Raw genomic sequence first — 25094 nt, 5'->3', positions numbered from 1 at the left:
ACAAATTTTAAGATAAACATCAGAACTGATAGGATTATTTAGCACTTGATGCGTTGCTCAGGAATCTAAGGCAATAAGCCTACTTTAAGATATGAAATGATTCTATTCTCTATGAGCAGAGATCAGTGATAAGGTATTGGGTTTTTCCAATCTATTTTCAAAGCCCATTACAAAATAAATCAGTTTGTTCTCTAATAGTTCTAAAAACAGTTTGATCACTTGTCTTGCGTGATTTTTTTTTTTTTTTTTTTTTTTTTTTTTTAAAGAAAGAGATGTCCGTATTTTCTAAAATCTTGCTTTGAGTTACATTCAGAAACAGATATAGTCCAGTTCTCCCTGGTGGAAATCATCAGTCTATTTACTCATTCTCTTTTGACTATTAAAATATCTTTTGAAATGAAAGGCATTGGCAGTGCAAAAAAAAAAAAAAAGTCCATAAAAATAAACTAATGATTGAATTAAGCATTCAGATGAGTTCTTTGCCGGGTTATCTGCAAGCGCAAGACTCTACCGTCATGTTTGGATATACCTTAAGTACCACATTCTTATTTTCATCAAAGAATAAGATGCTGAGCGAGGACATCTTTTCTGGCACACAGCAAGGCTCAGGAATCCCAGGAACGACGCCCACTGCTCTCACTATACTCTGGATGGTAGCATGATTTGATGGCTTCAAAGACTGGAAAAGAAAAGGGAGAAAACGAATTAGGTGGAACTGCTTTTCCGCTCTCCAGCCCTCATCGCTAAAATGTATATATTATGAATCTGTTTCAACAGCTTACCAAAGCCCTGGCATCATTACACATTCAACCCAACCTCCAATATCACCATCACCAAAACGGTGATTTGACATTTACTAAGTGCCGGCTCAGTGCCAGGCATGTTCTGTGTAATATTTCTAATCCTTACAACAAAACAGCCATCTCGTACATTTTACAGGTAGAGACATAGACTCAGAAAGCTTAAACGACATGTCTAAAGTCATGTAGACATGTAGAGTGAGGATTTTAATCCAGTTTTTAAAGCAAGAATCGTTTAATTAAAAATGGCTTACTCCCCAGAGAATTAATACACCCTAGGTTGTTTTGTATAACAGGATTGCAACAGAAACAATTTGATCTTGATCCTATGCTAATCATAAAGAACCCTTAACAAAAACCTATTTAACATAGATATTTTTGCCACTGCTATAGTGAAATTTATACTTTGTTTTAAAAATAACACCGGTGTGTCGAGAGGCATTGATTTATTTAATGATTACTACCAGGATGAATTGATGGTGATTACACAATTGGCCACTGGGGGTCACTGTTGCTCAATGGGTTCGGACTTAAAGGTTGTAGCGTCTTCTATGTCTGGGGCATATCCTCAGGGAATAATCTAGAGGGCCTGAGGTTATCCCATGGCTGTCAGAAGTTTGACCAAAGAAACCTGGGTAAAAGCTGTTCCCCAGAAATACCAAATGGGATCATTAACATCCACGGGAGATGTGTGGTTTTATCTAGAGAGTATCATCCAGCTCTGCTAAGCATTGAAGACTGGTCACTCTTCCAAGCCCAGAATGCTTAGGTATTGCCAGAGTGGTAGGAACTTCTTCATGAGCGGTGCCACAGTTTTCAACATTAGTTCTCCCCAATGTCTCTTTTAAGCAGACGAAACCAGTTTTGTTTCAAACAAATTTAAAAACAGGAATTTGGTAACTTGCCAGAGATCATGTGTCAATTCAGGAGTGGGATTTAGGCCAAAACTCTGGTTTTCTAATGTCAAGATTTTGAGCCATGTTTCAGAGACACCTCTGCCCCCAGTGAATTAATTGGTATTCTAATTTTACACACCTAAAACTCCCAGTATGGGAAACTGGAACAAGTTAAAAGGTTAAGAGTATATACAAGCCAAGGAAGAAGCAAATAATATAGAAAGCTGGCACAGGGTAAAAAAAATAGGATTGGGGGGGGCAGAAAAAAGGCAAATCTGATTTGTCTCATCTCATCTTTCAATCTTAGTGAAAAAAATTATGCATACATTAGACTTCAACATGATTGCTAACAGGCATAAATTATTTTAAAATTAGTCTGATGATGGCCAGCTGCCTTATTTACTCTTTCTTCCTAGAGATTTTAAGTGTAACAAGAGTAGTTAACTTACAATTAAGTAGCATTGCAAAGAAAGGTATTCTCTCCCCTTAAGGATAAGAAGTCTATGTTGCTCTATTTTGCATATCATGTGCCCTGTGGCAACAATACTATCTGTGTAACTGACAAACTGCAATCCATATTGTAGAAGGGGGCTCAATGGCCACTGTTTGCTATTCCATTAGTATTGGTGATTTCTAAAGAAAACTTTTGCAGCTACACTTTTCTCTATTAATTTATTTTTAAGATTCAATCATCCAAACAGCATATGATAATTCCCCAAAGGATTTCTTAAAAACCATAGATTTTATGACAATATTCTGTTATTGTTAATGTTTTACTGACTCCTATAGTATTTAATTTCATATAAAGTAGATCTATGTAAGTAGACGAGGACTTGATCCATAAATCCTGCTGTGCACGGCTGGTCCTCAGTGCCTGAAGCAGAGCAGGCTCTCCAGGCACTGAATTAATACTTGCCAAATGGATGAAATACTTATAAATAATAACATACCCTCCACTGTACCTATTTCTGTGGAAATAATTCCCATCAACAAAAATAAAAGGTTCTGAGCAAATGACCTGGCGCAGATATGGAAAATATTCATGGGTGTTCCCTAGGAAAATTCCTGTCATTTTTTTTTTTTTTTTTTTAAGCTCTAACTCACAAATGATAGATTCAGGAACTCTGAGCTGTCTCTGGTGGGCTCACTGGAATCCAGGTGCAAGCCCTTGATTCCCTGCTGGTGTGTCTTATCAGCAACCTCAGTTTTCGAGGGAGCTGTCCCCTTTTTTCTCACTGTGAAGTTCTCTGATCAAGCTGCCATGACCAGGAATAATTATATCATGCACAAAAGATCCATGCGGTCATTTGCTAGTGTGGAGCATTTGCCAGTTTATCATTTTTGTTTGTTTTTGAGCTCCGATTACATTTCTCAGGACTCTCTTTACGTAGCTTAAGAAATCTAGTGATGACAAATGCAAACCTGTGTTGTTTTTCTCCCCAGTCTCCCTTTTTATTGAAGGTGAAACATGACATCGACATCTGTTTAGGTCATTTTTTTTTTTTTTTTTTTTGCTTAGGTAACTCGGTACATCAAGATTTAGGATTTTTAGAGTTCATCTTCATGATCAGAGATTGGAACTGGGACCCTCAGGAAATTAATTGAGGGCACATCATTTTGACCTCATCCATGTGAATTTCTTCTTTATATAGGATGCTTGGTTCAAAGTGTTTAGCTTCTTTGCTCCCTAATTCTGTGTCTTTGCTATTCTCAGCCTTAGCACCATTCCATGTAAAAAGTCCTTCACTCCTCCAATCCTTGCTGGCTCCCTTGGACCTCTGTCAGCAACAATGGCTCAATCATTTTCATCTGAAATCTCTGTTTTCCATCTCTTTTATGGTGGTGAGGGGAGGCAAAAGCATACGGCTTGGCTAAAGCTACATGGGTATTTCTCATCTCATGGCAGAATGCCAGGGGTCTCTCTCCCTGGGAGGACAGATTGGCTGTAGGGGCTAGAAATCAGAAAAATTCAAGCTGCCGTGTCTGTGAACGAAATCTGCAGTGGTCAGGCCCGCACCTGCCAAGCTGTGGATGATGTCCTCGAGTTGAATTTGATTACAAATGCATTAGCAGGGGAGAGTATGTCATCAGCTCCAAGCCTTCATTCCTGACTCAGGCCATGGGGTTTTGCTCCACACTCTTCCAGCCCACATGGGTGTGATAGCCCAGAAACTATCTAATTGGAATCAGTGAAAGGGCAAAGCCTGGAATTTGGGAAAGGCAGAACACAGCTGTTCTGAATTACAGACAGGTTGTCAACTTTTGCAGACAAAGAACCCGCTCTAGAGAGCAGGCTCTCACTCAGGAGGCCAGAAGGAAGGAGGGCCAGCAGAGGAGTCTGGCCTGGGAGAAATTTTCTCTGGGGCAAAATGTATATCTACAGTCTGAAAGCTCTTTGGCACCTCACTTATTCTACATGTGTTTGTGCGGATCTGGTCAGAGACCTTGTTTTCCTCTGTTGCTCAGACTATACTTTTATTTAAATTGTTTACTCTGCTTACCATGCTGGACACTGCTAATAACAGGAACACTGATTAGTTACCCCTGACGTCACAGCTTCACACTGCTTCACGCTTCCCATCCTTTAGGTGACTGTACCATTTGAAAGACACAAAGCCTGGAACACTTAAAGGGAACCACTAAAAAGCTTGAAAAGCAGATCCACACAAGGTGATGAGACTGATAACTCCACATCACAGCCAAACTTCTACTCTCAACTTGACAGAAGGAAATCTCCAACTCAGAGAGAAAACACCCTTATCCCTGTTAAGTCTCCCTGCAGTTCTGATGCCATCTCAAGTTTTGACAAATATTATCATGAGTTCAGAGCTGCAACCAATGCCCTCCTGATTCTATTACCCTCCAAAGAGGTTATGGACTGTTGGACTGAAGGGAGAATCCAGTTTGTAGCTTTGTGATGTTTAAAAAGGGGTAAGAAATATATACAAAACTTTTTCTTGTCTTACATCTTTTGTTCTTTTGATCCCTTTTCCTAAGTGGTTTTTCTTCAGTCTCCTACATTTGATTTTCTATTCTCCTCAGTCCATTGGCCATTAATACAACAATAATAATAAGCAATGGCCATGAATAATTCATGTCAATGGCAAAAATTTGTTGAGTGCCTACTAAGCACAAGGTGCTCTATAATCTCATTTTCCCACTGTTTTCATTATGTAGATACTATGATATTTTTATTTACTGTGGTACCTGTTTCAAAGATGAGAAAACTAACATACAGAAAGTTTGAGTAGCTCCCCCCAAGCAAAAAACAAAAACAAAAACAAAACAAAACAAAAAAAACCCCACAAAGCTGGTAAGAAGTGGAACCAAGTTTTAAGGCAAAAGGATTTGACGACTCAAAGTACGATGTGTGGACCAGTAGCATCAGCAACATCTAGGGGTTTGTGAGATATGCAGAATATTAACCTCGACCCTCAGAACCACTGGATCAGAACCTACAGATTAACAAGATCCTGAGGCAAATTGCAGGCATCATAAGGTTAAGAAACCCAGCTATGATCGAGCATACACATTTAATCATTCTGTTGCACTACCACGCTTCTTTCCTTAAACTTATCTCTTCTATTCTTAACTTAACCCTCATAAGTTTTTGAATTATTATTCTTTAGATCAGTGAGAGCCATGATGAAGATCTATGGAAGCAAGTTTTTTGAACAGGAAAAGCAGGCGGAGCCAACAGGAAGTGGGAGAGGCAAATTGGGGTAATGTGGAGACCAGGCCAGGTAAGCTAACTGACTAAGTATCTCCATGTTATCATGGCTCCCTGGGTCTTAAAATCTGGAGTCAAGAGGAAAGGGGGAAACTCCTTCCCCAGGCTACCTAAAAGAAACCACAGTTTATGAGAGTGAGAGGAATTATTTGGAAGACTCAGAGACCCACTTAAAATCAGTCATCCCAGGTTTAGAGACAGTTTGAATCCATTTCTGCCTCTCAATGCTACAAAGCAAGCCACATTGTAAAATAAAGATTCATCACTGCCTGTTATATTTGGCATATTTGTTGTGTGTTTTAAATGCTATCCCAGTTTGACCAAGTTTCGTTTGATCAGTAAAATGTCCTTTATAAATATTTAGACAAGATAAGGCAGTTTATGTCATTATAAATGTATATAATGCTTACTTTGTGTTTGCGTTGACAAAACACGGAATTCACAAGGTCTAGAAAATGTAGAAAGCTCATCCTCCTGAGACATTGTAACAGGAAAATGGGATTTCAGTCAAGGTCCTGGCCCTGAGGCTGACCTGGTCTTTTTCAGTCAGCCCTTTGCTTTATGGGTGTGTTGCCCTTAGCATCCCATGATCACAGGCCTGTAACATGAACAAGCTGCTTTAAAGATCTGTAAGCAGAAGTTGGTCACTTTTTGAGGCAAAGAGTTTTTTTCCTCCATCAACATACAATAGCAGAAGTTGATTCACCTCAAGTTTTGCAACAAACAAACAAACAAAAACAAAATGAAACAAATAAACACTCTTATTCTTTCCCTGAATTCTATTTCTAGGAACACTTTTCACTGTATAATTCAAATTGTTACAAGCTAAGAATGAAAGTGCAGCAATAAGCTTAACGGAAGGCAAAGGGGTACAAATATGTTTTATTAACTCTAAATTCAAAGAGAACAGTCGCTCGGACTTCCTGTACAAGATGGAGGTGGGATTGGGAAGGCTTCTGAGAATATATCTGTCAGGATTCTGAGTACTGATAGGATGAAGTTCAGTCCATTGATTTTGGAAGAGGCACAGGTAAGCTCTGACTGGTTGAAATGAGTCTTAGAAGTCTACAGAGTCATTGTCCCCTATTCTGACTCCTGTTCTGATATTTATCAGAGAAGCAAATGATATAAGCATCTGGTGGATTTCATGAGGTAAGTTTTCCTAGCCCAACCCTGGTCCTAAGCCCCATGATGACAATTCATCTCACAAGAGACTATCAAAAGATGTTCTGAATCAGGGCATCAGTCCAACTAGTCCTTCCTTTTGCTCTCATGACATTCACTCATTCCCTGAATACCCCCTCAAAGATCAGCCTTCTACCATTTGGGGCTTTCTTGTTGTGGACCGGCACAGATTCACATGTGACCAGGTAGCTGAATATGCACTGTTTGGAAACAATGCAAAAAACATGTTTTACACATACATATTTTTCCTCATATCCTTCTTCATACCAATATTGACTTCAAATTACTTTAACAACCATTAAAGAAAAACCAAGCATAACCATGTTACCTATTACACTTTAGAATGCAAGAATAAAGGTCCAGATGGATTCTGTAAATGAAAACACACACTCAACTTGTGCCTTTCTACTCTATGGAAATAGGAAGGACAGGACAAAGAACAATGGCTACCTTTGGCATGGGGAACTGGCATGCTCCGGAGCAATAATAGGCATCAAAGGACTTGGGGGAGATAATCCATTCACTCCAGCCAATATCTGCAAAGTCCACTTTAAGGTACCGCCTGGCACAATTGCGAGGTTCAATCCATTGCTTTCTTCTTGCCTTCTTCAGGGTCTGTTCATCAAACTGGAGCGTCTGGCTCTTCTGGTGAGGTCCCTTTCTCTGTTTCTTTTTGTTCTTACTCTTTTCAGGGGGCTGAGTCTGAAGAGTCTTGTAAGGTTTTCTCTCCTCCCATACCCCATCCTCCTTATACCGATATTCTGCCCCAGGAAGCTCATTGTTCTGCAGAGGCAGCAGGACCCCAGCAGAGCGCTTCTTCCTCCGTTCAGTAGAAAGGGCAGCCCTGATATGGCTATCCAGTTTGGGCACAGCTCCAGTGGGGAAATTCCAGTGTCCTTGCAAGCTTGATACCACACTCTCGGGCTCAGAAATCGCAATATCATTGGCATACACCAAGATATAAGGCTCAGGAAAGGGTGTTAGATTCTTTGGCAGCTGGTGGCCTTTGGAAGTAATGTTAAATCCTATGAGGAACTCTTCATTTTCCTTGGCTTTCCGCAAAAGTTGAGTGATGTCTTTAGACAACCAGGAAACAAAATCTCGATGAAGTTTCACTCCATCTACTGAAAGATGACCCAGGAGTTGACTTTGGTTTCCGGTGGATTTGAGGATCCATGTAGAGAGCTCAATCTGAATGTGTTTCCTTTGGGTATGATGTAAGCATGCTTGGGACACAGGACAACTCAGGCTGATATTTATTAGCTCTCCAATATAGAAATACAGTGTGGCAGATAAAATGTTTTCAGACTTGGTTAGAGAAGTCAGGTTAAAAATATGCAGTTTCTCATTTTCAAGGGCTCCTAGGAAGAAAAAAAAAAAAAAGAAAGTAAACAGGAGTAAACGTGATCCCTACCTCACATCATATACAAAAATTAACTCAAAATGAATGAATGATCTAAATATAAGCAGTAAAATCATAAAATTCTTAGAAGAAAACATAGGGGTAAAATCTTCATGGCTTTGGATTTGACAGTGGATTTTTATATATGACACCCAAAGTGCAAGTAAGAAAAGAAAATAACATATAAATCAAAAAAGTAGATAAATCCATAAAATAGATAAACTGGACTTCATCAAAACTTAAAATTATGTGCATCAAAAGACATTATCGGGCTTCCCTGGTGGGTCAGTGGTTGAAAGTCCACCTGCTGATGCAGGGGACACGGGTTCGTGCCCCGATCCAGGAAGATCCCACATGCCACGGAGCAGCTGGGCCCGTGAGCCATGGCCGCTGAGCCTGCACGTCCAGAGCCTGTGCTCCGCAATGGGAGAGGCTACAACAGTGAGAGGCCTGCGTACCGCAAAAAAAAAAAAAAAAGACGTTATCAAGGAAGTCTGTACAACCTACAGAATGGAGAAAATATTTTCAAATCATATATATGATAAAATCTAGGACCCAGAATATAAAAATAGCCCTTACAACTCAAAACAAAAAGACAAACAAACCAATAAAAAATGAGCAAAGGAATCAAATAGACATTTCTCCAACGAAGATATACAAATAGCCAACAAGCACATGAAAAGATACTCAACATCATTAGTCATCAGAAAAATGTAAATCAAAACCAAAATGATGTACCATTTGACATATACTAGACTGGCTATAATAAGAAAAACAAGATAACAAGTGTTAGTGAGGATGTGGAGAAATTGGAACACTTTTACATTGCTGGCTATAATGTAAAATGGTTCAGCTGCTGTGGAAAACAGTTTGACAATTCCTCAAAGTTAAACATAGAAATATCACATGACCCTGCAATTCTACCCCAGGTATAAACCCAAAAGAATTGAAAACAGGTGTTCAAACAAGTTCACATACATGCACGTTTATAGCAGCACTACTCTTCACAACAGCCAAAAGTTAGAAACAACTCAATGTCCATCAATGGGTGAATGGATAAATAAATGTGGTATAGTCATATAATGGAACATTATTCAGCCATAAAAAGGAATGAGGGACTGATAATACTCAAATGTGGATGAACCTTGAAAACATTGTGCTAAATGAAAGAAGTCAGACACAAAATGTCCCATGTTGTACAATTCCATTTATGTGAAATATCCAGAACAGGTAAATCCATAGAGACAGAATGCAGACTAGTGTTTGCCAGGGGCTGAATGTGGAGAAATTGCTTAATGGGTAGGGGGTTTTACTTTGGGATTATAGAAATATTTTGGAACTAGATAAACCTGGTGGTTGCATAACACTGTGAAGGTACCAAATGACCTTGAGTTGTTCACTTAAAAATAGCTATACTTAAATTATGTAATTTTCACCACAATTAAACAAAAGGAGTAGTTTTATAAACTGGATGAAGATGAAGGCAAGGATCAGCCATTTTTACTAATTTTCTCTTTCCTTTACTGAAACACACTTGTAAACTTAGTGGTATGAGAGCTGAGAGTTCTGGCTTTTAATTATGAGACTGCCAAGAACTATTGCTATAATTTTGGCACAGTGTCATGATAACATCTTATCTGAAGCAGCATCTAGCCTACTGGTTACAAGCATTGGTGGAAGTAAATTCATTTTGATTCAAATCCTGGCTCAGCCACTTATTAACTATGTAACTATGTAACTCAGCCACTTATTAACTACATAACTAGTGTTCTCATTCATTAAGTGGAATAATACTCCTGTCATCAGAATTAAATGAGATGTGTGTAAATCAGTTCATAAAGGGTCCAGTAAGTGTTTCTCAAGTATAAATTATTAATGTTGTTCATGCTGGTGTTAACCATAATACAGGGATTACCCCTTCTTCTATCTTCCTCACAAAGTTAAGGGTGCAGGATGAGTGTGGTTAAGCAAGACCATGTACCTCCATCTTCAGATAACATCTGAAAAATGAGTCACACATTCAAAGTGTCATGAAGAATGAGTGCTGCTGTGGAGCTTGTCTAAAGTTTATGTAATTACATGAATATAAGTGTTAAGTTGCTTCTGTAGAGTGTGACAAATTTATTGAAACTGGGCAATTTGTATTTCCAAGTCTTCAGATGCAGAAATGAGAGAGAGTAACAGAGTGGGCGATTGATTAGTAAGGGCAGAAATTGGTTCCTGTTCTTGAGATCATCTAATGAGCTAATGGTAAGGCTGAGCTTAGGCTCAAGAATCCCCTGTCCTGGGATCAGTCACCAGAGCCTGGGCCCTCCTCCATACACTAGTTTCATATACATATTTGTTTCAGAAACATACATGCAATCGTGAAATTATGCTCTTGATCAAAAACATATTTTAGTAAACACAAAACATTTTTATAAAGATCTGGAAACTTAAAATGAGTTCATTGAATCCCCATTTATAAGGGAAGTGCAGTGGGAAACATATTTTACTCATTTCTAACATTGTGTGAGGGAAAAGGAGTAAACTGCTATTTGTGAATGTTTGTATAATCCATGACACCAAGATAATATTTTACAGAACTTTATAACAAAGCCATGGCATCAGGCTTGTTCAGACTCTAGCTTTAATTCATACTTTTAATTCATACATTCAAAGAGCGTGTACTTTTACCCAGATGGAAGTTTTAAATGGAAGGAAGAGAAGTCACTCTGTTCTGAGTATGTGGCAATCAGATGGTTGCCAAAGGAACACACGCAGGGAAGAAATGAACTCTGAGGGATGTGGGTGGTGGTGTCTTATTGGGGAAACCAATCCTACTCCTTTCCCCTACATTTTGCTTCAAAATACTTCTTTCTTTCACACATGTTTCCAGACACCTTGTGCCCTGCTGTTAACCAGCCTTCACCTTGTGTCTAATCTTCAATATCGTCTCATAAATGTCACGGAACTCACCATACTGCCTCTTCTGATGGCTTTAATTTTAATTCAGTGCCTTCGTTTGAAGTCAAAGCCCTATGGCCCAGCCTCAGCTCCACCACACCCAATAGCTGTACTCAGGCAAATTACCTAAACTCTTCAAGTCTCAGTTTGTTCACCTGTAAAATGAACCCAATAGTATCAATGGCAGAGTTATTGTGAGAATTAATTGAAAGAATGCAGGTAATGCACATAGCCCTTAGGAAAAAACTCAATGAATGTTAGCTAACTAGACCTGCAATGTCCACTATGATAGCAACTAGTCACTTAAGTTTGAATTGAGATGTGCCGTAAGTGTAAAATACACAGTGTATTTTGAAGCCTTAGTATAAAATATCACATTAATATATTTTATATTGATTATGTGTTGAAATCATAATATTTGGATACACTGGGTTAAATGTTGTGATACTATGATTTATAATAAGAAATACATATTTGGTCTTCGTCTCCATTGCTGGTCTAGAACTCCGAAAACTCTAGGAATTTCCTAAGTGATGAGAGCCATAAGGTGTCCTTTGTTATGTTAATGAGGCAACTTTTGGAGGTCACCTAAGAATGGGGTCTGGCTGCCTGGGAACCAACCTTGTGATTGGGGGTTTGAACTTTCAGCTCTAATCCCCACCTCTGGGGTGGGGAGAGGGGCTGAGGGTTGAATTAATCACCAATGGCCAATGATTTAATCAGCCATGCCTACAGAATGAAGCTGTAACAGGGAAGAGCCAAATGTGACTACATACTGGATCTGTTTCTTTTACTTTAACCTTTGCTTTCTGCTGCTTTTGTTCACTGAAAGGATACTGTCTATACATAATGGCCTGCCTCAGGGAACCCTGCCCCTCTGTCTGAATGTTAAACCAAAGTGCCTTTGTTCAGGGAAATATCTAGACCCGGTCCACCTGAGGATGGCATCAAGAAAGAAGAAATTAACACACCCCCTCCCCAAGGCTGGCCATTCCAGGGGATATTTGCAAAACTTATGGCCTTTTTACTTTACTTCCTTATCTCCTCCCCCTCTCTGTGCTCTAAAAGAAACTGGCATCCAAACCCTGATAAGATGGTTTTTCAGAGACACTAGTCTGCCATCTTCTCGGCTTTCCAAATAACATTGTATTCCTTGACTCAACACCTCGTCTCCAATTTTTTGTCCTGTCCTGTTGAGAGCAGAGCAAACTTGGACTTGGTAACCAAGCCTCCATAAAAAATTTTAAAAAACAAGGTTTGGAGAGCTTCTGGGTTGGTGAACAAAATGGAGATTTGGGAGAGTGGAATGCCTAGAGAGGGCATGGAATCTCCAAGCCCTTTCCCCTACCTTGCCCTCTGCATCTCTTTTATCTGGCTGTTCCTGAGTTATATCTTTTTTATACTAAACTGGTAATCTAGTGAGTAAATGGCTTTCCTGAGTTCTGTGAGCCACTCTAGCAAATTAACCAAACCCAAGGAGGAGGTTGTGGGAAACTCCAATCTGTAGCTAGTTTGGTCAGAAGCACAGGAAACAACCTGGGTTTGGGACTGGCATCTGAAGTGGAGGACAGTCTTGTGGGACTGAGCCCTTTACCTAGGGAATTTGATGTTGTCTTTGGGTAGATGGTGGCAGAATTCATTTGAATTCTCAGACCCCCTGCTGGTGTTCAAGAATTGCTTGTTGGTGTGGGTGAAGAACATTTAAAATGTAATATATTATTGAAATTAATTTCTCTTTTCACTTCTCATATTTTTTAATGTGGCTACTAAAATTTTTAAATTACATATGTGGTTCACATCTGTGGTTCAAAGTAAATTTCTCTTGCACAGTGTAATGACCACCATTTTTGTGGTCATATAGTCCAAAAGGAAAGAAAAACGACATTATTTTTCAAAGGCGGTGAAGAATTCAGAATTTGCTAAACATGAATATGCAAACCAAAATGTAAATTGAGCAAAAGATTATTTTCTTGGAATGCAACACACCTTCCTTTATTAAGGACATTATATTAAGATAATTTTGGTGAATACTTTTAAATTTTCCCTCTAGCTGTAGCTAATCAGTTCAACCTGCAATCAAAAGTCTAAGACCAGTAAACTGCTCTAAAATATAGTTAAATGGGCAGTTGAACAACAGTGTTTTATGGCAAAGCAATTATACACATAGCTTCAACTGTGTTATTTGTGTATTACACATATACAACCACTACAACCAACAAAGAACAGGAACTAAAGCAAAACAAATGTTTTACTTTAACAAATATGAATTGAACACCTATTAGGTGCTGGACCTTTGGCTGGGTCCCAGGGCTGCCCAATGGCCACTGCTGTCTACACCAGGACAAGGGGAAAAGATTAATATGCAGGTAGCTACGCCATGATGATGCTACTTTCCGTCAAAGGTGTTAACTATGCTTTTGGAGTACAAAGGAGGGAGCAATGAACTTTCACCATGTATGGGGAAGAGGGACATATGGGGAAGATGTAACCTTTAACCAGACTTTTAAGAATGAGGAGAGAAAGACAAATATATGATATCGCTTACATTTGGAATCTAAAAAAAAGAACAATATAAATGTGCTTATATACAAAATAGCAATAGACCCACAGACATAGAAAACAAACTTATGGTTACCAAAGAGGAAAGTGAGGAGGGATAAATTAGGAATTTGGGATTAACAGATACACACTACTATATATAAAATAGATAACCAGCAAGGAGCTACTGTACAGGGAACTACACTCAATATTTTGCAATAACCTATAAGGTAAAAGAATCTGAAAAAGAATATATATATAGATAGATAGATAACTGAATCACTTTGCTGTATACCTGAGACTAACATGGCATTGTAAATCAACTATGCTTCAATTAAAAAAAATTGAAGGCTTCCCTGGTGGCGCAGTGGTTGAGAGTCCGCCTGCCGATGCAGGGGACACGGGTTCGTGCCCCGGTCCGGGAAGATCCCACATGCCGCGGGGCGGCTGGGCCCGTGAGCCATGGCCGCTGAGCCTGCGCGTCCAGAGCCTGTGCTCCGCAATGGGAGAGGCCACAACAGTGAGAGGCCCGCGTACCGCAAAAAAAAAAAAAAAAAAAAAAAAAGAGAGGAAAAGGGAGTGTTGGGGAGGAGATAAAAGCAGCACATTCTAGTCACAAGCAGTGCTGGACATCTGGAAGATTTTGCATAAGCAATATTTCCAATGTTTAATGGAAACTTAGAAAAATATCCCAGACTAACGTAGTTATTCAAAGTCCTTACAGACACCTAAACTGCCGAAATTCAGAAAAGGAATGGCCAATTCACATTTAGCTCCTAACTAAAAGTGTTGTATGATACGTAGCACTCGATGACTTTGCTATTTCCACCCAGATGAGGAGACGCATTACCTCTGCCTGTCCTAGATCTCCCTCCTCCCCGTGTCTTTTAAAAAAATGAGCTAGAAGTCTCAACAGTTCTACAAAACATTCCTTGATTTCTTTAACCCATACTTTATTTTTGCCTTCCCTGACTTTACGTATTTCATTTCCGTGCAAGTCAATGCTCTTTTTCCTAAAACAAGTCAACAAATACTTAGTCTTGATAAATGGACAAAAAGAGTAGTGAGAGAGCTGCATGGAGTTGAGTAGATGAGTGCAGTAGAGTATATAAGATAAGATAAATACCTCCCTGCAAGTTGAAATATGTGGTAATAATATCTATGCAATTACTCTCATGCTTTTTTAGATTTTATATTAATTTTTTTCAAAAAAGTATCTTCTCGTATACTTAACAACAGGAGTTTTGCAGTAGCCTTCTCTCTCTTCCCCATGAGTACCAGACTTATCTGTGAAGAAGATATCTATGTTGAAATATCAGTGAATGAAAAATGCTTTCGTGTTCACTTTTTCTATTCTTCTTAAATATTCCGATACGTACCTATTTGGAATCGATGAATCCGGAAACGGAGGTATACTTTCTGGTTAATAAGAACAAACATATAATAATAATATTAAAAAGCAATGGCAGATGTTATCAGATTACAAAACAATAGTTTATGTATTTTTAGGCTGTTGGTAGTCTTCAGGTATTAGAGAACGGAACTGTGCCACTCCAATCCAATCCTACCTAGGGTTGCATGCTTAATGCTGGGTGCTCTCATTTTAACTAGTTTATTGATATAAAAGAGAGCAACTAGGAAAGTAACCAAAATGTTGGTCTTAAAATTATTTCTTACAAATTTGAGTTAAATAGAGAATACCTGCTCTGGAAGAAAAAGAAAAAAAGGTTAATCAGTGACGTGAGAATTGTCTGCAAATATTTGAGGGGCTGCAGAGAGATCAGGGTTTTTCTTGTCAGTGTCAAAGATGAGAATTAAGTCTTAAGGTGATAGCTGAATGGAACCAGAATCAAGGTCAACATTAAGTAATGACTTTCTAAGTGTCTAGCCTGAGGGTGAGACCCCTGTGGGACCAGGCAGACAGAAGAGAGATGGTCATAATTCAAGACTATTACAAGAGGATCTCCTTATGGTAGGCAAGGTGTGAAAAGTGAACTAGATAACCTCTCCCATCCCTTGCAAGGAACTACAATAGGCTATATTTCCAGCTCTTCCTAAGGAAACTTTTTTGATGCCAAAATATAACTACCAATAGGTGGTGCTGTTTTCTTACTGTTTGCTGGCACTAGCACAGGCTTGGATTTTCCTTGCTGAGAGTACATACGTCTATTGTGGTCTAGTTAGGATGGGCCATTGGCAAGATAATCTTATTCTGAATTTTCTAGAGTCATAATACCTGTGAATTGGAAAGGGGTATAGAAGTCAGGTGAGTTTCAGAACAAGCCATACTTTCCTTTGCACATCTGTTAGGACTTTGCGGCTGCTGCCACTTCTCCCTGAAATGCTTTCACCCAACGTAGTTCTCCTTGATTATTATCCAGATTCGATTTTTAAGGCAAAGCAGAGGCAAGCTTGTCACGACAACCCACTCCTTCGGTTCAGACCCCTCCTCTATTACTATTTTCATTATATTGTTATTCCTTCCTAAGACCATAAATTCCATAAAGACAAGGCTCTGTAGTAATTACATCAGACTCTTCAGTCCCAAGCATGGGGCTTAACTCTTAAGCGGTGCTCAATAAATGCTTCTTTTGTGAATAAACAGATTTAGTCCAACCTATTCATTGTAGAAATGTAAAAATGAAGGACCGTAAAAGCCAGCCAGCTGGTGAGCATTGATTTTGGAGAGGAACCCAGGTCTTGGACTACCTATATGGACTTTTTTAGGAGTTTGGTTATTAGATAAAGGTAGAAGATCTGTTTCTGTTTTCATCTGAAAAGAAAGCACTTGCACCTCATGAAACTAAGGGCTCAACCAGGATACTGTGACTTGGGACCAGCTGTACTATTGCGACAGTTCAATTCCTCTCAGGGAGCAGCCGAGGCAGTGCCCAGGGAGTGGTGAGTGGAAGGTCACCTTCGTGCTGGCCCACACAGAACGTTTTCAAAGGGAAATAGAATATACAATGGAAAGCTTTCTATGTAAAGTCTGATTTTAAAACAAATAGACTAAATGAAATCTTGATGATTTGTTAAATCCCCAGGAAGCAGGGAAAACATTTTAGTCATACAGAAAATATGTAACTAAGAACAACTCTTTTTTTCCACCTCTTTCTCCAAACAAAGCACAGCTGCTAGAAATGCAGGGGTGCCTAGGACAGGGCCATATACGCCCAAGGTCACTGGCTGAATATTTGCTGTAGATTATGAAGTCAAGGCTGCATTTCCTCTATGCCACCTTCTGTTTCCGGGCAAAGGTGAGATGGAGAGATTCTAAATAGAACACAAAGTCAGAATGTGATTTTTCTTGCAGGGTTCCAGTCAAATGACTGGCTTTTGTGGGATCTCAAAACAACCATTCTCTATGTCCAAAGTAAAACATGGCCAAAGATGGTATAGTGTATGTTTTTCTAAAACAGCAAAATGTTCACTAATCAGTTTATCTGCTCTTAGCCTCCACCGAAGGGCATTCCTAGACTGTGAGCTCTCAGAGGGTAGACCCATGTCCAGCTAAAGTTTTGAACTCCTAGTTCTTTGCACGGTCTGGAGCATTGATATCCTGAAAAATACTTGTCAAATTTGTTGAATGAGCAATGGTATAAACTTACCAGATTCTAAAGTGTTTCCTACTTCACATTAAAGTGAAAAAGCTTTCAAGTGAAAAAACTTTCACGTCAGCAAAAGGCCTTCTTGGGGATAAGTACTGCTGGAGTTTCAGTTCATCAGAAAAGAAGCATTACAAGAACAGTGGTATATAAAATAGAATAGTTTTGCCATTCAGTGTATATGTGGTAAAGTGCCTTGTGGGGAATTCTTTCATGGCAAGTTTATTTTTAAAGGATCCTTTGCCTGGCAAACAGATTTTCTACTATTTTTTCTTATCTAGTCCTCTGAACATCTAATTCAGGTCAACTGAAATATTTACTGAGTGACTACTGTGTGGCAAACTATGCCAGGCCTTCAGAATACAAGCATGAAATGAGATATGCTCTTTGTCCTCCAGAGACTTGGCCCCTGCCCCATCATCCTCTTTCTAGCAACCCTATCAGACCCCAAACTCTCTGCAGCTGTGAAAGAAGAGTAAGACGTCTTTATCAACTTACTTTTGAACTCCTCCCCAGGGTAAAACTGTCATAAAGACATTAATATACCTTCCAAAGTGAAAGAAAGTTACCTTTACGTAAATTAATAAACCATTTGTCTGGGGGAAAGGCCCACTAAAAGGGCCAGATGAGACCAGAACTAGAACGTTAATCAATCCTAGATTTCAGATGCTGGTTATAAGATACTCAAAACTCCAGAGACATGAGCTTAGAACAGAGTGTCTCAAACATGCATCAGAATCACATTGATGGCCTGTGAAAACAGAGATTTCTGTGCCCCAAGCTCAGAGTACGATTCAGATGGTTTGGGTGGGCTGGAGAATTTCTAACAATTCCTGGGTGATGTTGCTGCTGCCAATCCAGGGACCATACTTTGAGAAAAACTAACTTCAAGAAGTCACTATAAAAAGGTGCAACTCTGCTGCATGCAGCCACCAAGGTCAGGACAGAAACAGTAATTTCTTGAATGTAGGTTTGGCATAGCATAGACTGTATTATAAGAGGACTACTACCACTTCGTATTTACATTGCTACCCAGATATATCCTTTATGCTAAAAACAATTGCAATTATTAATATTTTATGTAGGTTTAAGGTTTTGTGGGAAGCTAGAGAGAAACAATATCTCCAAATATTAAGAATACCTCATTTATATAGGGCTTCCAAACTTTTAATGCATTTTCACACTCAATTTTTTTCAATTAAGTTGCACCATCTTTCTGTGAGACTAGCACAGTAGGTGTGGCTTAAGCCATTTGATAGATGTCAACACTAGGCCTAGCAATATTAGATAACTTTATTAATTAGCAATTCAGCCAAGATTAGCATTTAGATCTCTTAATGCTTAGCCTCAAGAAATAGAAAAACTGAAACTCTAGGGATTTATTCTCTTCTTGAAAACCGTTTATCTTAACTCATGCTTAAGTGCAGCAAATTATACTCAATTCAAACAATCTTTAGATTAATTCCATGCAATTAAATTAAAATTTCCTTTGAAGGAAAAGCAAAGAAGATCATGTTGGGCCTCAATAGTTTTAATTGTAAAATCAGAGAACTGGGCAAAGAAGCTTTCATTTCTAAAGCTATTGGATGCAATTATTTTATAAAAGGAATATTTAACACTTACTATAAAATTTAATAGGAATATTTAATATTTACTCACTCAATAAAGGAAGAACATACTGAAGTTGGTAATACAGTAAGATCTGTTTGTCCAAACACTTTTATTTACAGTGTGCCTAAATAAAATCAAGGCACTGCATTTACTGTGGTTCTATTGCCAAGAAACGATGGGTCGTAAAGGAAGGTAGATCATTGAAGGAGTAAATAAAACCCCATGGTCAATTGGCTTATGACTTACATGCCGATGTTTCAGATGAATAAAGAGACATTCATGCCTTTAATAATATCATCCCTGAAAATATTCTAGGACACAGCCACTACTAACATATGAATAGACTAGCAAATTTATGGATTTTTAAATATATTCCATAGATGAGGGCTCTTCGGTCACTGCCATGGTTTACTATGGTCCAAAGTAGATATTATCCTGGTATACTTGTGTCACTTGATTAATCCTATGTCAGTGTTTCCATTACAAAATTCTATTTTCATGTGTTTGTAACATAATCCTAAAAATTCATTCTGAATTGAAACTTGGCGTAGGAAAGTTCAAATAGAGACTATTTGTGAAGCCAAACTTCTTTCCACCATACCACTGAAATAAAGTTATTAAGGTACTGATTACTAGGGTATACACATTGGATATATGAGAAAACCATTAAAATTTTAGGAGAAAATTTCTGATGTAGGAGCACAAAAATCCTGAATAGCAAATACAAAGTATATGCAAAGTTGCTCAATAATTTTCACTAGGCTTTTTGATAGGTATGAGCTTTATTATATCCAATAAATACAGCAAACAAATTGGGATTATATAAGAGATTTGATAGGTGTCTATAACTAAGGATTAATTGTGGTAAAACTTTAAAGAAGTGATGTGCATGATCTCTAGTGAATTTTTCCACAAATAAAGTAGCTTTTCTTTTAAAAGAATAATACCAGATTAGATGTAAAAATAAATATTAATCTTATAGAAGAAAACAATGAAGGAGAATTCATAGGGAAACAGGCAAAATAAAATTTAATGACAGAAACTCTAAAATTACATTCAGAGAAGTTTAATATATTTAATCAGGAAGATGGTAGAGTTGGCCCTTGGTATTTGCAGGAAACTAGTTGCAGGACCCCTGAAGATACCAAAATCCACAGATGTTTAAGTCCCTTATATAAAACGGCATAGTATCTGCATATAACCTACCACATCATCTTGTATACTTTAAACCATCTCTAGAGTATTTATAATTCAGCAAAATCAAGTTATGCCTTTGGGAAATTTCTGAAATTTTTCCCCTCAAATATTTTCAATCTGTAGTTGGATCCCTGGTAACCAGGGATGTGGAGGGCCAACTGTACAATGCCAACTGGACTCAAGTCCAAAAGCTAACAATGTAAGTAAACATCCTGAATAAACAAATGAGAAATGAGACAGTTTTCAGTCATAATATTCACTTGAATTTTGCATATCTTCTTTCTTGAGAAATTAGGGAGGCTCTGAACCAATGTTTCCCCAAATAGATATCTTAGAACCATAATTCTCTAAAATGCTCTCTTGGGGAGAAAGTGATCCACTCTTAAGAGGGTCCACCAGCATTTAAAGGACCTGAAAGGTCCCAAAGCAAACTGATCATTTTTCCCAAACTTATTTGACCATGGAATGCAATTTTATGTAACACCTGTTAACATCTTTTAAAGACCCTCTTTTAAAAAATCTTCTCCTAGAAAATAAGATGATTAGAAATCATAGGTTTTGAGATGAGCTCAGTGTGTTTGAAAAACTGACAAATACATCATGATGCCCATTTCTTTTTCCATTTAAGTAAGGGGTTGGACTTGCTTTCTTTAAATCCTCTTCCAAAAACAAAATTGTATAATCCCAAAATGCTTAAGAGCAGGTTTGACATCCACATCTCTATTTAATTTTTAGAAAAATCTGAACTGGGTCAATTAAGTGCTTATACATTTCCATTGCTTTGATAAAATGTCTGTAACCCTTTTAATATATTCTTAATTATGTGTATATTTTTAATGTACAAATATTCCCCGAGTGAATTATCTGCTTAGGGGATGTTTTTCATTGACCCTCGTGGTCTCTTGGTCTCTTTGAGTATGTCTAACTATACTAAAAAGCTAAATTTAAATTACTTTCTATGTAATACATTCTCTTTCTCTTTTCCATTAGCATAGATAATCAAGAATTCATGGTTTTATGGATTTTTAAATGTCAGAGATTGTAAAGCTGTCTTGCCTATTACAGTAAAAACTTCATTAAGGGCTATCATGTATTCAAAGTAGTGTGTAATTCAAAGCAGCTGCACATCCAGCTCCCCCTCTCCAGATGTACTATTGTTCTTGGAATAAAAACATCAGATAATCTAAGTACTCTTTAATTTCAAGCCTAGTTTCTAGGTGCCAGGAATTTCAAGGTAACTGTGTTTTAATAAAGTTATTACATCCCTTTGCCATCAAATCCATCAAAAATGATGCTTTCCCGCTGGCCCATGAATTTTACAGGACTGGCTCCTATTGGAACGATTGTTTAGCCCTTAATTATATCTTTCCTAAAGCCTTATATTTTAGACTTGCACTTCAGAAACATGTCACTTTATAATTCTTCATTTTTAAAGACTTTTGGTTACAGTAGGAAAGACTCTCCCCTTTCTCACTGAAGGAAAATATTCACTTTTGGGTCTGACTTTCCTCAATTTTCTTTTCTTTTTGTCTATGAAGTCTGTGTGATTTTTTTTTAAAGGTGACATAAATCCACTGAAATGCAACCATTTTTGTAGTTACATGTCATAAATTAAAATAATGATAGTTTCCTAATAAGAACATCTGTGCTTTAATTGCTTTCCCTAAAGAGGTTAAATTTATGATTAAGAAAAATAAGATTAAGTGACTATGGAAATGATGAGAAACTAATGAACACAAAGTATGTATCTTAAAGGATCAAGCCAGGAGAAAACCTCATGTAAAATACTCTTTTTTTTTTTATTACATAGAAGCCAAGGACAACTTAAGCTAAGATTAAAATAAAAGTTGATTTCATATCCCTCTTGTCTTCCTTTAAGACGGTGTGTTTTTCTAAAGCCGAACTTCTCTGTCATCAATAATTTTGTAAATTGCCTTTTACAAAGGGAAAGATAAAACATATCTTTATGTAAACCCTTACACATCACAAAAAGACTTATGAGTTCTCCAAACTTACGGTTTTGGCACACCAACTGCACACCACTGAGGGAGGAGAAAAGGGTTAGCAGAAAGTGTATTTAGGATGAATGCCACCCACCATCAAGTAATGGTTTAAGTAGAAAGTAATCAGAGGGAGACCACAGCAGCTAAATTTCAACCAAAGATATTCTAGGTTTAGAACAATAAATAATTTTAATCAGGTATGTTCCAAGGAGCAAATAGGGCTCTAAGGCTATAACTCAACCTGAATAAGCACTGGGAAAGTCTGCCAGAACAGCAGCCACTCTATAGATACAGCACACACCTGACCTTCCATTAAAATCTGTAACATCCTTGGTACGGAGAAGCCCATACGTTGTGAAACTTAAACACTATGGACTAGAAAACATATCTAATTTATTAATGCAGACAGCATCTTTCGCCTGCATCAGAACATATGTCACAAGATGAAGGATGTTACAGAAATGCTCTTATGGATAAAGGAGAGAGACACACACGAAAGCCTTAGCACCTTCCTGGAGCCCTGCCTTATTAAAGCCAGAACTGCCTCATAATAAGGTCCTTCTAGTGTGTTAGTAACTAAACACTCTTGGAAGGGGTCCAAGGCGAACAGTCTCTCCAGGAGTCTCCAATGTAGTAACAGGACACTTCAGCTTCCACAAAAACCAGTGTCTACATTTGATGAATAAGTCATTAAGACACTCTCTAGGATGTTAAAGGAATTACTTTTCTTATCAGGGCATGCAGCCTTGTATATATGCTTCAAGCTGCAATTCATCATTTCAAGGGAACTTCTGGCCTCTGTATCAGAGTTTATCATTTGATGGTATAAGACTACAGAGAGGCTGATAAGGGACACTCTGAAATTATACTGCATGGAGTGAGTTGGACCCAAAAAGTAAATTGGGCCTGAGTTATTCAAATCCCTATCCATCTCCCACTCATGGTTCCCTCAGTCTAAAACAAACATACAAAAACACTATACAATATGTGTGAATGAAACAAACTCACGTGCTACCTCCAAACCTCATGATTCATACTAAAATGAAACTTGCTGATACCAAAAATGCTATTCACCTTTTGGGTACCTCAGCTACTCCCTAGGAATTGTACCAAGAAAATGAATATCAAGATAAGAATGATTCAAGTGTCTTCATTATTGCCACCTGCCTTGCCCACCCAACTACCCTTGTTTCTCCCACACTACTTCTTCCTTGAGCTCTGCCCTTGGAGTTGCACTAAAGTAAACAGGACATTCACTGGTGTGGTCAGCTGTCAGGACAGCCTTCTCAAGTGGCTGACACACTGTGGATGAACCAGAGCAGGTTTCTGTTTCCGTAGCAAAGGCCAACTCCTTATAGATCATGCTCGTGGTTTTAAGAAGAAAGTGAAATCTGGTTCAGCTCAGACTATAGCTGAAGACTTCTGCATTAGAAAGCATAATTCACGTTTATTGTAAATGTCATCATGCCTATGAGCTCTAGAGTATATTTACAGTGTCAACCTAGGGCTTTCCTTGATGGATGCTTTTGTGTGCCTCTTTTCCAGGAGTCCTACATATCAAAGCTTTGGGAGATTTCTTTCTAGTGATTCTGACAGAGCTGATAGAGCATGAGGCATGGCCTCCTTACTTGAAGTTCTTGGCTATTTTTCAACGGTTCACTGAAGACAGGTCCCTTTATCATGAATGTAGTGAACAAAAAAGCCTGGTGCATCCTCAAAGCACAGAAACCGAGTTAGTGTCCAGGAAACTTTCCCTCAAGCTGTTAGCACAAGGGAGGCAGGCTGTTAGCATAAGTTATTCGCTTCACCGCAGGGGCCAGGAGAAACCTTGTTAAGCTATGAATTTCAGTCCGCAGTGATCTGTGTGTTGAAAAACGGGATGAGCAGATTTTCATCGGCGGATTCCAAGAGGTGTTTACATCCACGGCTGCTCCCCTCCCTCCCAGCTCCTCCCAGGGTGGGTGGTACGGCCCCTATTTGCCCAGATGGGTTTTAAATAATCGAAACACCCAAGCACCTGGTTTAGTTTGTGTGTTTGCCACCAAGGGACTATCAAGTAGAAAGTGTCAAATCTAGTAACAGAGGACGCCAGTTAAGAGGAGGTGCAAGGTCTGGAGAAGCGACTGTCTAAAAGCCCGAGGGAAGGCATCTAGTTCAGGTGTGACTTTTCTCTCTGGTGCCCCCGTGGTTGGCATAAAATGACATCTGCCTCTAGGTAAATATGGCTAAAGCCCAGTCCAAGGGAATTTCCGCTGACCGACTTAAGAAACATCAGCACAAGGTACCCCAGAAAAGCTCCAGACACCCAGGGCAGGAGGACCCTGGCGGGGGGCAGCCCCTTCCCTTCTTTCACGCACTTCCTCCAGCCGACCCCCTCCAGGGCTCGGCGCCCTTCTCTCCGTTTCTCCCTCTCAATTCGGACTCTACCATTGGGCTGACTCACAGGCGGGATGCGGGGTGTGACAGGACCGAGGGGCTCGGAGGGCAGCTGGAGAGCGAGGGAAGGTCTCTAGGTAACACAGGGCAGACGAGGAAGCCGTGGGGGTCCCGGGAGACACCTGGGGCGGGACCGCGGAAAGGGGGCGCCTCGGGCACTTACCTGCTGCTCCGGCTCGAAAGCTGCGAACCGTGTTGCCCTCGCTCAGGGGCTGGGGGAGCAGAGGGGGCGAGCCCCGCTCCGAGGACCCCGGTGTCCGCGCCGCCTTGGCTCTGCCGCCGCCGCTGTACCTGTCGTAGAGCCGCAGCATGTGCTCTGACACCTTGTCGAGCGGCTGCGGGAGGGGGTCTGGGCCACCACCTGCCGTGCGGTCGCCTGGCACGGGCTCGCGGAGCTCCGGGAAATGCTGCTTGAGTCTCTGTCCGTGCGCCAGGCTCACGCACAAGCAGCCCAGCCATAGATGGAGCAGTCTGCGCGCCCCAGCCATAGCGAGGTCTGCGTCCGCTGCTGCGTCCTGGGGGGTCCCTCTGCGGCGCGCGGGGCCGGCGGCAGAGAGGAAGGTTGAACTCCCAACGAGCTGGGCGAGGGCGCCCGGAGCCCGGACGCTGCCTGAGCAGGACAGCGACCAGCCCCACTTTTTGCGCCAGTCGATCGCGGACCGGCAGGTGGGTTCTTCCCCGGCAGCGGCGCGGACCTCACGAGCGCAGGGCGCTGCCGGCGCAGTCTCCACTCCGACCCCAAGAA

At 39.6% G+C, this 25094-nt stretch overlaps 1 protein-coding gene across 1 annotated transcript; it reads right to left on the bottom strand.

The window, feature by feature from the left end:
- Positions 1-487: 487 nt before the first annotated feature.
- BMP3 (bone morphogenetic protein 3) lies at positions 488-24840 on the bottom strand (the record flags this gene model as incomplete). The annotated part of the gene is made up of 3 exons (XM_079704042.1): positions 24513-24840; positions 7062-7972; positions 488-679 (listed from the first exon to the last, which is right to left on the bottom strand). Exons 1-3 carry the CDS (start codon positions 24835-24837, stop codon positions 488-490), a joined length of 1428 nt encoding a protein of 475 aa, XP_079560168.1. The 5' UTR covers positions 24838-24840.
- Positions 24841-25094: the final 254 nt, after the last annotated feature.

Source organism: Hyperoodon ampullatus (genome assembly GCF_949752795.1).
Source record: "Hyperoodon ampullatus genome assembly, chromosome: 1".
In the NCBI taxonomy this organism is placed as follows: Eukaryota; Metazoa; Chordata; class Mammalia; order Artiodactyla; family Ziphiidae; genus Hyperoodon; species Hyperoodon ampullatus.
Note: the sequence above shows the minus strand (reverse complement) of the source record. Positions and strands in the feature narration are given on the sequence as shown.